The sequence below is a fragment of the Lycorma delicatula genome, chromosome 6 (assembly GCF_047948215.1).
Source record: "Lycorma delicatula isolate Av1 chromosome 6, ASM4794821v1, whole genome shotgun sequence".
In the NCBI taxonomy this organism is placed as follows: domain Eukaryota; kingdom Metazoa; phylum Arthropoda; class Insecta; order Hemiptera; family Fulgoridae; genus Lycorma; species Lycorma delicatula.
In genome coordinates, this window is record NC_134460.1 from 85,281,375 (window position 1) to 85,293,874 (window position 12,500).

Here is a 12,500-nt window from a genome sequence, read left to right on the forward strand (position 1 = left end):
GATTGCAGTTAGGCCATACTAGAGTCATACACGGATGTCTGATGTCAAAAAAAATGCACCAACATGTGTACGATCCGACTGCCGCTTGACTGTGCGCCATATCCTTGTGGATTGCATTTGTTATGCGGCATTGCGTCGTTAAATTGCCCAGGAACATTCGTAAAATCCTGAGCAATGATAAAGTAATCTTAGACTGGGTGTTTCTATTTCTTAGAACTATTAATATGTTGCACGCTTTTTACTGTTGTTTGATTTTAAATTTTTATTTTCTTTTTTTATCCAAGAAGGAGCGTTTTACACTCCTCTCGGAGTTCATTTTATATATTTCAATTTTATATATATACATAGATGATTTTGTGTAGTTCTAAGTTTTTTATCTGTGATAGTAGTTTAATTTATTTTTTAGTGAAATTTTATGTTATTGTTAGGTTTTAGCTTTATACTATTTTAGATTTTAACTATGATTAGTTTTTTATCTGAATTTTCTAGTCTTTCGTTTATCTGAGTAGGAACTCTTTACACCCCTCTTGGATTTTTTTTAAAACTTTATTTTTGTTAAATTTTACATTTTTAGTTTTAAGCTTTTTTTTTAATTTTATATTTTACGGCTGTGATTTAGTTGTAAATGTTTTTAAAAATAAATTTTTCAGCTGTGATGTTAGTTGTTAGTTTTAATGTTTTAGTTTACAAGGCAGTAATTTTTTTTTTTTGTTTACTATTTGTTTTCTTTTAAAACATTTTTTCGGGCGATGATAACGCCAAAGCATTTTTCGCCCATTAAAAACACACAAAAAAAAAGTGTGGCTATATCATTCAATGTTAGTAAATTAGCAGATGTTGTAAATTGGAACCCGTCATTGTTATTATTTCTCACCATCTGCATTGTGCATGGTGTAAGTAATTTTTCATAAGCAGAGGGATACAGAGCTACAAAAATGAATGAGAAATAAATGGGTGGGTTAAAAATTGATTGGGTGCAGCAGAATCTTTTCATCAAGAGTGTATGATAGATAGTGTCATGGTGTAATAAGTGCCTGAATTTAAACTATGAATGATTTGCTATAAAGAGAAGTAATTTAGTGGCTTTTGCAATTATTAAAACATTTTATTTTATTATTTTCACCACCAGTCAGAAGATAGTTTTGGAGTAGCCCTTGTTTGTATATATACATCACATTATTAAATATGAGTTAATTGATTAAATAGGAAGAGAAAAAGTTAACTTATATGTTATCTGTAAAATAGATAAATAAAAAATTTTCGTTATATTTTACATTTATTTACTTTTATTCATTTTTAAAAAGTTTTTCTAACTTGTAAAATTGTGTTTTGCAGTCAAATTTGTTGTTGAGAATAGCACTGCATTTGTTGGTTTCTCTATCATTCGGTGTTATATATTATAATGCTGGTAAAAATGCTAATAATGTTTATGGTAACTATATTTTTGTATACGGAACAAATTTATTCTTGCATTATGCTGGACAGATGGCTGTAACACTTTCATGTAAGTATGATAACTATAATTTTTTATTATTTCTTATCTTTTACCAGTTCTTATTATTCAAAATAGTTTATCATTTATTTGAGTGTATGATAAATTTGCTACAGTTTTTGACTATTTTTCCCAGTATTAGTATTAATCTTTCTAGTTCTTGTGTTTTAAAGACCATATTTATTACTTTCTACTAATCTTACTTTTAGTGACACTTGATTTGTATATTTCAGATTTACTTTATTTCTCAAATTTTCTTTTGTTACCTTTAATAAAAAGTTTTATTATGCTCTATTTATTTATTTATGAATACTTTTTATAACATGTAATTAACAACATATTATCATCTACTTACTTTTTTGTCTAATGCTAATTTAATCGTCAGTTACTTGTTTCTTGTTAATTAAATATACTGCAGACATAAAGAGTGGATTTCTGAGAAAACAGAAGGTATAAGCACCGGTCAACAAAAAAATAATAATTTGGAACTGGGATAAAATTAGGTGAATTAGAATGTATTTTTTATGCTGAATCTTAAAATGAATTCAGTTTTTCTTCATCCCCCTCAAATTTTTAGTTATGACCCTTTATTGAGAAACTTTTTAAATAATAGAATACAAAAAAAATTAATAATGATTACAATTAAAATTCCTACCTTTATTTTACAGACATTTATATTCATCTTAATTTCTTTTTTCTTATTTCCTTTTGTTTTCAGTGAAATCTATTCTTTTTATCATCCAGCAGTAGCATCTCATCATAGAATCATCCCATCTGCTTGGGTAATGTTGTTCCATCTGCAACATATCTTGCTGGAAACTTTCTCCTTGTTCATCACTGATATCACCCAAGTTTAAAGGGAAAAGTCCAAATGAGAATGTAAAAAATGAATTTTGAATGATTCTACAGCCTAAATTTTTGTAGTTCACTAAGAGTTCATTTATAAGCTGATCATGGTTTCCAGCTTTTTTCCCAAGAAAATCATTAATGACAGCTTTGAATGCTGCTAGTTCTTTAGGATTCAGTTTGCTGTCAAATATATTTTCATGAATTAATTTTCTTTTTTGTGGCCTGATGAATATTCCCTCTTTTAATGTGGCTTCACTTAATTGTTAAAAAACCTCACCTAAATATTTAAAGCCATCTCCATCTTTATTAATGCTTTTACAAAACTCTTCATCAGGCTCAGTTTTATGTGTAAAACAATGATTTTATGAGTGTAAAAAGTCGTGGTAAAATAATATGATCTGCCTCAAGAAGGGGAATATTGACAACATTTTCCTTTCCTGGGGTAAACTGATTTCTTTTTGGCCAGTCTTTAACTGCATAGTGTTTATCTGTAGCCTGACTATCCCACAAACACAAGAAACATGGGTACCAGTGATCTTTGGTGGTTGGGTTTCAATTAACCATGTGTGGTACCTGAGATTTGTCCCTGGAATGGTCAACCTGAACTGTACAAGAATACACTTTATTTTCATTCATGGATGTCATTTTCTGAAATAATACATTACGATGGTTCCGGAGGCTAAACAAAAAAGAAAGACTAAGAAGAAGTTCTATCATTTACAGGTCATCAGTGATTCGCCATGAGTGTTCATCATACTTATAGCTTTTAAAATATTTGATATACTTTCATATCTTTCTTTCATTCCTACAACATGTGCTACCAGTATAGAAGAAAACTTATTTGAGTTATGCAACAACACTGCCTTTAAGCTTCTTTTTGATGAGTCTAAAAATAAATGCCAATCATGAATAGTATATTCAATTTCCAGTTCAGACATTAGTCCACTAACATCATGGCAGGAATAAAAGGACAAATTAAACCATTTCTTCTAAAGTATTTCAGTAAATTTTTATTTTGATTTCTATATACTGCAATTTTAGTATCCTTGTTTAATAAATTCCATTCTTAAGGACATTAACCTAGAAGTTCTGCATGGTGTTTTGACAAATACAAGTCACGAATACAGATCACTCACTTCTACTTGTGTGATGGAGATGAGATTCTGTATTTGATTTTCTGGAATGTAATTAATATCTATTGAAGTTGAGGATTCATCAGTTGAGCCTTCTGGAGGACTGGAGATTTCTTTCCAAGAAGTTGGAGCAATCGGAATCAGTAAATCAACACCATGAAGTGCTGGTCTCATAGCTGAGCAAACATTTGGGTATGCGATACTGCTTTTATTGTTTAAATTGAAACCAGTAACATTTGTTAAACAAAAATAGCAGTTCATGGCCATGCATCATTATGGTTAGTAGGCTCTCATTATGGTTATCATAAATACGCAAAAATGCAAATGCTTTTTTTTCCTTTTAAGCACTGGGTTAGTTTAACATAGCACTTGATGCATGCTACATGTGGAGCCCAGAATTTATCTTGGTCTCCCAAGGGACAGTCAAAACAATGTTTGTAATCAGTTTTCAGCAGATTCAATACTGGTTTTTTTTTTTTAATCTTTGTGAATTGTCCACAAATGTAACAAAAAATATTTGTAAAATTTTTACAAGCCCAATTTTTATTCATTGTAAAATTCAGAATGTGTTAATAAATGAAAGTAAAGTGAAATATTAGAGAGATACTTACTTAATTATAAAAATAATTAAGTTTTAATTTATAAATATTTAATTACCTAAAATAAGTGCAATAAAACACAGACTGAAACACACAGCTTCACAAATCTTGATGTTCAATAAAGTAATACCAAAAGTTATTCTGACATAAAAATTTTTCAAAACATTTATGTCATCACTTATGAAACAATCTTTGTAACATGTGTATGATAAAACCACTACCACAATTAAAGAAGAAAGGAAGTCATACCAAGACCTGAACTCATACTGAAGAAAATTTCATCACACTGAATTACTCATTACTTAACTGACTGACATATCTATACATGTCTGGCTTAACATGAAATGACATTATTCGACTGTTATGTATCAAATATAGGTTTATAGCATGCATCACAACATAAATCAGATGTGAATAAGCAAACATACTAACTTATTTGTATTGTTTGTTCCACGAATGATGGAACAAATAAATTTAAGGGGTAGTAACTTAAAAAGTTACGTGATGGGTTGTTTTGGAATATATATTGAGATTCAGTATGTAAAATACTATATAGAATACCTTACTCTCTTTTTAGTTCCAAATTTTATGTTTTTTTTTTGAACCTCTGGGTCCACCATTAGGCAAACTTCAGAGGATGAGATAAATGATTTGTAGCATGTGTGAAAATGCCATGCCTGACTGGGATTTGAACCCGGGACCTCCAGATGAAAGGCTGAGATGCTACCACTCATGCCATGGAGGCCGGCACCAAATTTTATGTTGACCAGTGTAATGCTTAAAGTAAAATATTTAAACTATTTTGATTTTTGATTTTTTTTTTTACTGCAACTATTTGCTGTAACTAAATATGTAAAATATATTTAAAATTGAAGATTTATTGTATTCACTGGTTATAATATTTTAATGTTTCCATAACCCGCTCAACATTGTGCTTTAGTAACAAAAAAATGTTGTACAGTCCTCATGAATAATGTCCTCATGAAGCAGGAACACTTCAGGTCATTAACTGATTGATTCACTTACAACTGTTACATACAATCTTTTCTCTTATTTCTCAAGAAACAAGTACAAGGATGTATGTGCAAGGGAACATACACACAGATTATAGATTCATTATCTTCTAAATAACAAACGCACAAGTTCACTCCTGTACATATTTATAAAAGCATGTTTTTGATTTCAAAAGGATTTAATGATACCAGTTGTTTTTTTATTACTTTTACCAGTAGGATGGAGAAGCCAATCTAATTTTATTTAATATTGTGGAGTACCCACAATATAGTACAAGCAGTGGAGTTCTCTAATAGAAATTGACTGGCTTCTGTGATTTCTGAAAAACTTTTCTTTCTGTGGTCAAAGAGAATGTAAATAATATCTAATAGAATCAAACTATATTGTAAGTATAAGTACATAAAATGTGTTATGAATGATTTAATCATTTCAAATAAGGCAAAATAATAACTGAGAACTATAAAAATACCTGGGTGGCGGTCGACATCAGTTGATAATGACCATATTAAAAATGTGCATGCATTATCAATGAGATTTATCAGAAGAAATTGAAAATGTGTAAGTTTTTATTCATTCATTGATTTTGACTGAAAAAAAATTGTGCTTTCTATGACTGTAGACTGAGAAACAAAAAGAAAAACATTTAAGAGCTTTTGCAGTAATCAAGTGATGAAGAAAGCTTTTAAAATTGTCATAACAGATGTAAAAATATCTTGTCACTGAATTATAATTATTGCAATTAATAGAAAAATCAATGTTATGACAAAAAAAATAGACGAAAAGATCCTTGGGTAATATAAAGAAAGATAATATTTTAAACACGAAAATTTTTATTCTTAAATTTGCATTATTTAAAACTAATTTTCTGTTTCAGTTCCTTTAGAATTAAATGTACTTCGAAGGGAATATTTCAATAGATGGTACAGTTTGGCACCATACTGTCTTGCAACTGTTTTAATTGAAATACCTTTTCAGGTAATTTTATATTAATTAATTACATTTTACAATTAAATATAAAACAAAATAACATAAAACTAAAAATCATAAAACAGAGATATTTATTTCTAGTCATAGAAACAATCCATTTTTAACTGTATAAGGTCCAGACTTTTAATTACACATTTCATTGATGTATCAACAAAAAACTTAAAGAAGTAGAAGTACCTGAATGCAATTGCATGATGCCATTAATCTTGTAACATATTAAAGTGAAGTTTGTTAGCAAGTCTTACACAACCAGCATGATATTTTAATTTTATGTTTCTTAATTTCATAATGGTTTGAATGAGTTTATTTTTCTGTATGGTGACTTTCTTGATGCAAAAGATTACTGTATTGGTACAACTACTTACATACACAATTAGTTTGTTTTAAATTGGATACAACTTTTATTGAAGCTTTTAAAATTTTATCCAGTTATGGAAAATTAAATATGAACTGTACAAAAAACATTAACTGTGAATGGTTTAGTGTGTTAATACATAATAAAGAGTTTATTTGTCAGTTCATCTTGATTTTTTTAATTACAAAATTGGATATATATGAATAAATGTTTTTATGACAGTTTATTTTTTGTTTTGTTTCATTAGCTAAATAAAATATTTTATTTTTTCAGATTCTTTGTGTATTGGTCTACTTCATTCCAAGTTATTTATTGACTGCTCAACCATTAGAGTGGACAAGGTTTTCTCTGTTCCTCATGTTTACAATTTCAGTGTGTTTGACTGCACAGGCTGGTGGATATTTAGTTGGAGCAACTACTCCTGTTACGGTAATACATCACAGTATACAATTATTTTATATTTTAATTGAAGGGAACGTTAAGATAATCTAGTAGTATTTGATCAAGATATTAAATAGGAGAGAGGAGGATCTAAGAAACATAATGATGTGAATTATCTTAAAAGTGCTGTGCAATTCTTTGTAATAGATGTTCCGTACCATTTTATTTTTGTACTTGAAGACAATTGTAATCACATAATTACATTGCATAGACCTAACAAATAATTTTATCAATAAAATACGAGCAACTTTGAAATTGTAGGATACCCTTTTCTTATTAGTGTTCAAATTATTTTGTAAACATACTCATGATCTTATGGGTATGTTTACATACCCTCCCTTACATAGAGGAGGAGAGCTGATCTCCTCCTCTATGAATCATGAGACCTTGCCGTTGGTGAGGGGGCTTGAGTGCTCAGGGATACAGAGTAGCTGGACCGAAGGTGCAACCATATCGGAGAGGTATCTGTTGAGAGTCAGACTAAGGAATGATTCCTGAAAGAGGGCAGCAGCTCTTTCAGTAGTTGTTAGGGGCGTGAGTCACAATGACTTAAACGTCCATATCAACATCACTCAGTCCTCTGAGTACTGCGCAGCTGAAAGCAATGGAAAACTACAGCTGTTTTTTTTTCCAAGAAAATGTGGCTCTCTGCATTTTCACATAACAATAATGGAGGCACCTTCCTTGGTAAAATATTCCGGAGGTAAAATAGTCCCCCGTTCGGATCTCCGGGTGGGGATTACTAGGGAAGGGGTCATCAGAAAAGTAAAAAATAACATTCTACGAGTCGGAGCATGGAATGTTAGAAGCTTAAAGAAGGTTGGTAGGGTAGAAAATTTAAAAAGGGAAATGGATAGGGTAAATGTGGATATAGTAGGAATTAGTGAGGTTCGGTGGGAAGAGGAAAGCGACTTTTGGTCAGGTGAGTTTAGAGTAATTAACTCAGCGTCAAATAATGGGCAGGCAGGAGTAGGTTTCGTGATGAACAAGACGATAGGGAGGAGAGTGGAGTATTTCAAGACGCATAGCGATAGAATCATTGTAGTAAGGATAAAATCAAAACCTAAACCGACAACGATTGTTAACGTCTACATGCCTACAAGCGCCGACGATGATGATGAGGTAGAGTGTGTATACGAAGAGATTGTTGAAGCAATTAAACATGTAAAAGGAGATGAAAATTTAATAATAGTTGGAGATTGGAATGCAAGCATTGGAAAAGGCAAGGAAGGAAATATAGTGGGTGAATACGGGCTGGGCAAAAGGAATGAAAGAGGGGACCGACTTATAGAGTTTTGCACGAAGTATAATTTAGTAATTGCCAACACCCAATTTAAAAATCATAATAGAAGAATATACACTTGGAAAAAGCCAGGCGATACTGCTAGGTATCAGATAGATTATATCATGGTTAAGCAAAGATTTAGAAATCAACTCGTTGACTGCAAAACTTACCCTGGAGCAGACATTGATAGCGACCATAATTTGGTGATAATGAAATGTAGATTGGGATTTAAAAACCTGAAGAAAAGGTGTCAGATGAATCGGTGGAATTTAGAGAAGCTTGAGGAAGAGGTAAAGAAAATTTTTGAGGAGGACATCGCAAGAGGTCTGAGTAAAAAAGATAATGTAGAAAATGTAGAAGAAGAATGGGAGAATGTTAAAAAGGAAATTCTTAAATCAGCAGAAGCAAACTTAGGCGGAATAAAGAGAACTGGTAGAAAACCTTGGGTTTCAGACGATATATTGAAACTGATGGATGAATGTAGAAAATATAAGAACGCTAGTGATGAAGAAAGTAAAAGGAACTATCGGCAATTAAGAAATGCTATAAACAGGAAGTGCAAACTGGCGAAAGAAGAGTGGATTAAAGAAAAGTGTTCAGAAGTGGAAAGAGAAATGAACATTGGTAAAATAGACGAAGCATACAGGAAAGTTAAGGAAAATTTTGGGGTACATAAATTAAAATCTAATAATGTGTTAAACAAAGATGGTACACCAATATATAATACGAAAGGTAACGTCGATAGATGGGTGGAATATATTGAAGAATTATACGGAGGAAATGAATTAGAAAATGGTGTTATAGAGGAAGAAGAGGAAGTTGAGGAGGATGAAATGAGAGAAACAATACTGAGATCTGAATTTAAGAGAGCATTAAAAGATTTAAATGGCAGAAAGGCTCCTGGAATAGACAGAATACCTGTAGAATTACTGCGCAGTGCAGGTGAGGAAGCGATTGATAGATTATACAAACTGGTGTGTAATATTTATGAAAAAGGGGAATTTCCGTCAGATTTCAAAAAAAGTCCTATAGTAATGATACCAAAGAAAGCAGGGGCAGATAAATGTGAAGAATACAGTACAATTAGTTTAACTAGTCATGCATCAAAAATCTTAACTACAATTCTATACAGAAGAATTGAGAGGAGAGTGGAGGAAGTGTTAGGAGAAGACCAATTTGGTTTCAGGATAAGTATAGGGACAAGGGAAGCAATTTTAGGCCTCAGATTAATAGTAGAAGGAAGATTAAAGAAAAACAAACCAACATACTTGGCATTTATAAACTAGAAAAGGCATTCGATAACGTAGACTGGAATAAAATGTTCAGCATTTTAAAAAAATTAGGGTTCAAATACAGAGATCGAAGAACAATTGCTAACATGTGCAGGAACCAAACAGCAACAGTAACAATTGTAGAACATAAGAAAGAAGCCATAATAAGAAAGGGAGTCCGACAAGGATGTCCCCTATCTCCGTTACTTTTTAATCTTTACATGGAACTAGCAGTTAATGATGTTAAAGAACAATTTAGATTCGGAGTAACAGTACAAGGTGAAAAGATAAAGATGCTACAATTTGCTGATGATATAGTAATTCTAGCCAAGAGTAAAAAGGATTTAGAAGAAACAATGAACGGCATAGATGAAGTCCTACGCAAGAACTATCGCATAAAAATAAACCAGAACAAAACAAAAGTAATGAAATGTAGTAGAAATAACAAAGATGAACCACTGAATGTGAAAATAGGAGGAGAAAAGATTATGGAGGTAGAAGAATTTTGTTATTTGGGAAGTAGAATTACTAAAGATGGACGAAGTAGGAGTGATATAAAATGCCGAATAGCACAAGCTAAACGAGCCTTCAGTAAGAAATATAATTTGTTTACATCAAAAATTAATTTAAATGTCAGGAAAAGATTTTTGAAAGTGTATGTTTGGAGTGTCGCTTTATATGGAAGTGAAACTTGGACAATCGGAGTATCTGAGAAGAAAAGATTAGAAGCTTTTGAAATGTGGTGCTATAGGAGAATGTTAAAAATCAGATGGGTGGATAAAGTGACAAAAGAAGAGGTATTGCGGCAAATAGATGAAGAAAGAAGCATTTGGAAAAATATAGTTAAAAGAAGAGACAGACTTATAGGCCACATACTAAGGCATCCTGGAATAGTCGCTTTAATATTGGAAGGACAGGTAGAAGGGAAAAATTGTGTAGGCGGGCCACGTTTGGAATATGTAAAACAAATTGTTAGGGATGTAGGATGTAGGGGGTATACTGAAATGAAACGACTAGCACTAGATAGGGAATCTTGGAGAGCTGCATCAAACCAGTCAAATGACTGAAGACAAAAAAAAATCCATGATCTTCTTGGAAAGTATTCACGTTGGATATTGAAGCTTCTCTTGCTCAATTTTTAACTTGAATAAAAATAAATAATCTTTTAAAATAATCCTTTTCTCTGTTGCACTACAAAAAACAATAGATTTGGCTTACTCAAATAATTTATTCCTTCCTTTAATGAAAATAGAATAAAATGTAATCTCTTACTTTAGCAGTACAGAGTAATATGTTTTTTGCTGTAATTTTAGTTTATTCATAAAATACCCTAGTTGAACATTGAGATTTCAATGGGATGCCATGGCCAAGGAAGACATTTTACAACTGGTTAAGTTCGATACTCTTTGATTAGACTTATTGTAATAATTTATTCTGCATTACTAAAAATATTATTATATGGTAATAAAAAAATATGAATTTAAGTAATCAATAAAAATATTATTGTGCAGTGCTTATTCAAGTTTACTCGCAGCAGCACATATTTTACATATTTCAATTATTCTGTTCATACCATATTTTTTCTACATTCTATGTAAGTCATCCAGAAAGTAAGAACCATTTGTGCATCACATGTGTGCAGCTTCACTCACTACAATGGGTTAAGGCCAGCTGGTCTCAGTTGTTATTTGTATGCAATTTTATAGTTGTACTGTGACGCATAGTGATTTTGCATGCATTTATAATAAATAAAAAACTGACAATGCTGACAACTGTGAGGTACAATTGCTCATATGTTTTTTGAATGCGCAAAGTGTTCATCCTGTGGAAATTCATTGTTAAATTACTACTGTATATAGTGGACAATGGAATTAATGAAGGAAACAAAAAGAAGTACAAATTGGCAAAAAATTAGAAAATTTCTCACAAATTTGAAAAAAAAATAGAGAATATCTCACACATTTGCAAAAAACTAGAGAATTTCTCACATATTTGTGAAAAATTAAAGACGTTCTCACAAATTTTTGAAAAATTACAAAATCAGATTTGTGAAAAATTTGAGAATTTCTCTCAGATTTGGAGAATAATTAGAATTTCTCTCAAATTTGCTAAAAACTAGAGTATTGTTCACAAATTTGTGAAAAATTAAGAATCAGATTTGAAAAACTAGAGAATTTTTCACAAATTTGCATAAATTTGTTCACAAATTTTTCATAAATTTAAATTAATATCACTAGTTGGATTTATTAGTAAACACAAAGAAGGTTTTCATAAAAATTATTTACAAGTACATTTGTTCCATATGACATGTAGACACACATACCCACAAAAACAAAATGAGTTCCATAATACAGAAAAGTAATTATTACTGTCAACCCAAGCAGTGACCCTTTTTTAATAAACATATTCAAAGTATTTAACAATGACATTTTTATATCATATATTTTATTACAGAAGACTGTCTGAATGACCTAAGAGGCATTTGTAATTTATAATAATAATAATAATAATAATAATATAATATAATAATTTGGATACTTGATTTGACATAGCATGATTTTGGATGTAATGTTCATGTACTGTGGAATTGGAACAACTATTTTACAAAAAAGGAGTTCTGTTTTAAAACAACATGCATAATAAAATTATGCATATCATCCTAATCATTTTCTTCATACTAAATGCAGTAACATCAGTGAATTAGAATATCTTTAGTTTAGGTTAATACCTTATTATTAACTCATGATAAATTATTAGTAAGAATATAGGCCCTATGTTATTGCCCTAATGTATTCCTTTAACATTAAGCATGGTCATCGAAAAACTTGTGAATTTAAATTATGTTTTTATTAATAAAATTAAAAAATTATTAGCATCCTACTGTTTTAAATGTTATGTTCAAACTTGTATTTAAGTTTTATTATTAAAAGTAACAATATTTAATTGTTTTTTTCTTTTTAGTTGGCAGTGTTTATTGGTCCTGTAATAACAGTGTTCCTTTCTGTATTTGGATTTGCATCAAAGTACAGTGAAATACCATCATATCTAAAAATATTTTACTATATTTCTTATTT

General features: G+C 30.6%; 1 protein-coding gene across 1 annotated transcript in view; it reads left to right on the plus strand.

The window, feature by feature from the left end:
* The first annotated feature begins 1,347 nt into the window (after positions 1-1,347).
* LOC142325992 (ATP-binding cassette subfamily G member 4-like) overlaps positions 1,348-12,500 on the plus strand; it is an 11,578-nt gene continuing 425 nt past the window's right edge. The window contains exons 1-4 of the mRNA XM_075368031.1: positions 1,348-1,504; positions 5,962-6,062; positions 6,703-6,858; positions 12,388-12,500. The exon at positions 12,388-12,500 is cut by the window's right edge and continues 425 nt beyond it. Coding sequence (XP_075224146.1) covers positions 1,486-1,504; positions 5,962-6,062; positions 6,703-6,858; positions 12,388-12,500 — 389 coding nt within the window. The 5' untranslated portion in view covers positions 1,348-1,485. The remainder of the gene's footprint in view (positions 1,505-5,961; positions 6,063-6,702; positions 6,859-12,387) is intronic.